The sequence below is a fragment of the Mandrillus leucophaeus genome, unplaced genomic scaffold, assembly GCF_000951045.1.
Source record: "Mandrillus leucophaeus isolate KB7577 unplaced genomic scaffold, Mleu.le_1.0 Scaffold30, whole genome shotgun sequence".
NCBI classification, from domain to species: Eukaryota; Metazoa; Chordata; class Mammalia; order Primates; family Cercopithecidae; genus Mandrillus; species Mandrillus leucophaeus.
The window spans coordinates 3,687,126-3,690,514 of record NW_012103143.1 but is presented as its reverse complement, the minus strand read 5'-3'; the positions used below and the strand labels follow the sequence as shown (position 1 = coordinate 3,690,514).

At 53.2% G+C, this 3,389-nt stretch overlaps 1 protein-coding gene across 1 annotated transcript in view; it reads left to right on the top strand.

The window, feature by feature from the left end:
• FGF19 (fibroblast growth factor 19) overlaps positions 1-3,389 on the top strand; it is a 30,383-nt gene that overhangs the window by 13,849 nt on the left and 13,145 nt on the right. The window contains exon 6 of the mRNA XM_011987086.1: positions 2,408-2,629. Within this exon, the coding sequence (XP_011842476.1) occupies positions 2,408-2,629 (222 nt within the window). The remainder of the gene's footprint in view (positions 1-2,407; positions 2,630-3,389) is intronic.

Sequence of the window (3,389 nt, the reverse complement as noted above, 5' to 3'; positions counted from 1 at the left end):
AGGAGGGGAGGGAGAAGGACAGGAGGGAAGAGGAGGGGAGGGAAGAGGAGGGGAGGGAGGAGAGGAGGATGGAAGAGGAGAAGAGGAGGGGAGGAGGGAGGAGTTAGGAAGGGAAGGGGAGAGGAGGAAGGAGACTGGAGGCGGTGGGGCAGGGAGGAGGAAGGAAGGAGGAGCTCTTTTTCACTCTGCACTGGCCAAGGCTGACGGCCCCTTCACCTCAGTGCTCTCATCTGTAGAATGGGGCTGTGCTAGATCCTGCACGCACACAGCCTGCACCAGACACTTGCATCTGTTTCCTGTCCCACAGAGGGCCTGAAACAAGAGGCATGATGGTGGAGGGGGGAAGGCAAGGGTTCAGGGCAGGCACCATTCTGGAGGGGAGGGTTGAGGAGCTGATGGGAGCTCTTTGCAAGGAGACAAAGCATGGCATGTCTTGGGGAGACTGGCAGCCCTGGCTGGGGCTTTGGGAAGAGGCCCCTCCTTGTCCAGCCCCCATGTCCCAGCCGTTTGGCCTGGCTCCCTCTGGCCACCCTTGGCAACCCCGTGTCCATCCTGTTTCCTAGGTGGGGAAACTGAGCCAAGGGCTTGTCCCAAGGCGCACAGTGGGAGCCTTTGGCAGGAATCCTCCAGCCCCCTTGATGTGTGGTGTGTGCAGCCAGAAACCCTAGCCAGAGCTGAGCCCAGAGCATCTGTTTAAATGCTGGCCTCCCCTGACCTGCTAGAAAGGCAAGGCTAGAAGGAGACTGAAGCCCCCGCTTTCTCTCCCCTTCTCCTTCCCTCCCTGCCGCCCTTCTCCCCCCTCCCGCCCTTCTCCCCTCCACTGAAGGAGATTCATCACACCCACGCCCTGCCAGCGCTATGCTGGGCCCAGGGGAGGCAGGAGTGACCAAGACACACACACATGTGTGTGCCACCATGGAGCTTACAGACACTAGGCAGAGACAGACCATAGGCAAATAATTCCATAGATGATTATTTTAAGGCAATTATAGCAAGCGCTGCAAAGGAGACAAGGGCTCTTCCTGAGCCTTTCTGAGCTTCTATCTGCTCTTCTGCAACATGGAGAATGAGTTGTCAGAGCTGCTGCTGCAAGAGCTACACAGCACATGCATACACACATGAGCACACGTTTGCGTATACTCATGCACACACATGTGCACACATGAGTACATGCACTCACACAAATGTACGCAATGGCACATGGGTACACATACTCAGACACACACACACACACACACACACACACACACAGAGTCCGGCCTCAAGAGGGCCTTCAGCTATACGGTGCCTCTCATTAGTAAGAAAACAGTTGCAGAAAGTTCTAGATCACCGGATACGGGAGCTGGCCTTCTCAAGATTTTTAGCCCTAAAGGGGCTATTCTCTGTGGCCTGGGTATGGGTTGGCCTCTCAGCTTTGTACCTGAGAGTGACTTCAGATGGGACACTGACTCCTCAATGCTGAAGAAGACCCAAAACCAAGTTTGTACCTTCCCCTAAACTCCCTTTATCAAGTTTCTAGACATCTTTATCACCCCAAAGAAAGCCCCTGACTCATGAAACAGTCACCTCCCTTCTTTCCCAACCTCTGGCAACCTCCCATCTGCTTAGGCAGGGATTTTTCATAAGGTCTCTTCTAAGTGTGGGGTTTTCTTATTTAAAAAATACTTTATTACAAATTAAATGTGGAACTATGCCGTGTGTGCTTATTTTGGGGAAGGGAAGGGAGGCTGTTTTTAAATACTTCCAGCCTCTTTGCTGCAGCCGGGTGGCTGGACGTCTTTGGGCAAACCCTTTCTTTGCTTCTTATTTTGCTTAGATGAGGATAACGGACTTGGAGGAAATCTTTGTTTTGTTTTGTTTTTGAGACAGGGTCTCATCCCATCACCCAGGCAGGAGTGCAGTGGTGCAATCATGACTCACTGCAGCTTCAACCTCCCAGCTTTGAGCCATCCTCCCACCTCAGCCTCCTGAGCAGCTGGCATTACAGGTGCACACCACCACACCTGGCTAATTTACAAATTTTTTTTGTAGAGATGTGATCTCCCTATGCCCAGGCTGGTCTCGAACTCCTGGACTCAAGTGATCCTCCTGCCTCGGCCTCACAAAGTGCTGGGATTACAGGAGGGAGCCGCCACACCTGGCTAAGGAAATCTTCTTGAAGGTCCTTTCCAACCCTGGAATTCTGAGCTCATCTGTTGCAAATGAGCTGGAGCAACACCCTCCAGAATCTTACAGGCTTAGCCTCCAGGAATATCTGTCCGGCCTGCTGATCTCTGGCCAGACCCAGGGGTAGCTGGACAGGGAGGGAAACCCTGTCCATAAGGCCTCTGCTCGCTGGGTGACCGCAGGCCATGCACTTGGCCTCTCGGAGCCTGCTCATGGTCCCTTACCCACCCATGGGTCCTAGAGCCAGGCAGGCTTTGTGGGCCTCTCACCTGTAAAACGGAAGAAGGCCTGGCTGTCCGCCTTGCTGCAGGAATAACTGCAGGCCACTCCCCAGGGGTGAGGCCTTGGTACCTGCAAGTTGAGGCGAAGAGACTGAATGTGACTCAAGTGGAAATCTCTGTCCTGACTCCCCGCCGCCGGATACTGGCCAGCAACTTCCTCTCCTATCAGCCGCCGGATACTGGTGGGTGACTTTCTCTCCTATCAGTTTTCATCAGGAGGAATACTGGCATTTACAAAGTCATGGTGACCATGCAGGTGGGGGACTCAGCATGTGGAAGCGGCCCCTGAAATGAAACCGCGTGCAGGGGTCAGTTCCCGGAGTATGTTCTGCTGTGGACTTTGAAGACAGTTCTTGTTTGCCCTCAGCAGAAACAGGAACATCAACCCATATGGGACCTGCCTGCCTGCGTCCCCTGCTGCCCCAAACACACCCCTTCCGCCCAGCTAGAAGCCCTACTGCTAAGATACCACAGGGTTGGAAGAGATTAGAATTCCTTTTCTTTTTCTTTTCTTTTTCTTTTTTTTTGAGACAGAGTCTCACGCTGTCACCCAGGCTGAAGTGCAGTGGTGTGATCTTGGCTCACTACAACCTTTGCCTCCCAGACTTAAGCAATTCTCCTGCCTAAGCCTCCCAAGTAGCTGGCACATGCCACCACACCTGGCTAATTTTTGTATTTTTAGTAGAGATGGGTTTTCGCCATGTTGGCCAGGCTGGTCTTGAACTCCTGACCTCAAGTGATCCACCCGCCTCGGCCTCCCAAAGTGCTGGGATTACAGGTGTGAGCCACCGTGCCTGGCCCTTCCAGTTCTTTTAAATGATTCATCCAATATTTTTTGACAGTGTCAAGTGTCAGGCTGGCTCCATGCAGGACGCGAGGGTCATGCCTGCAAATCGTGCACTTGTATCCTCACTTCCACAGAGCTTTGTCTGAAGAGGAGAC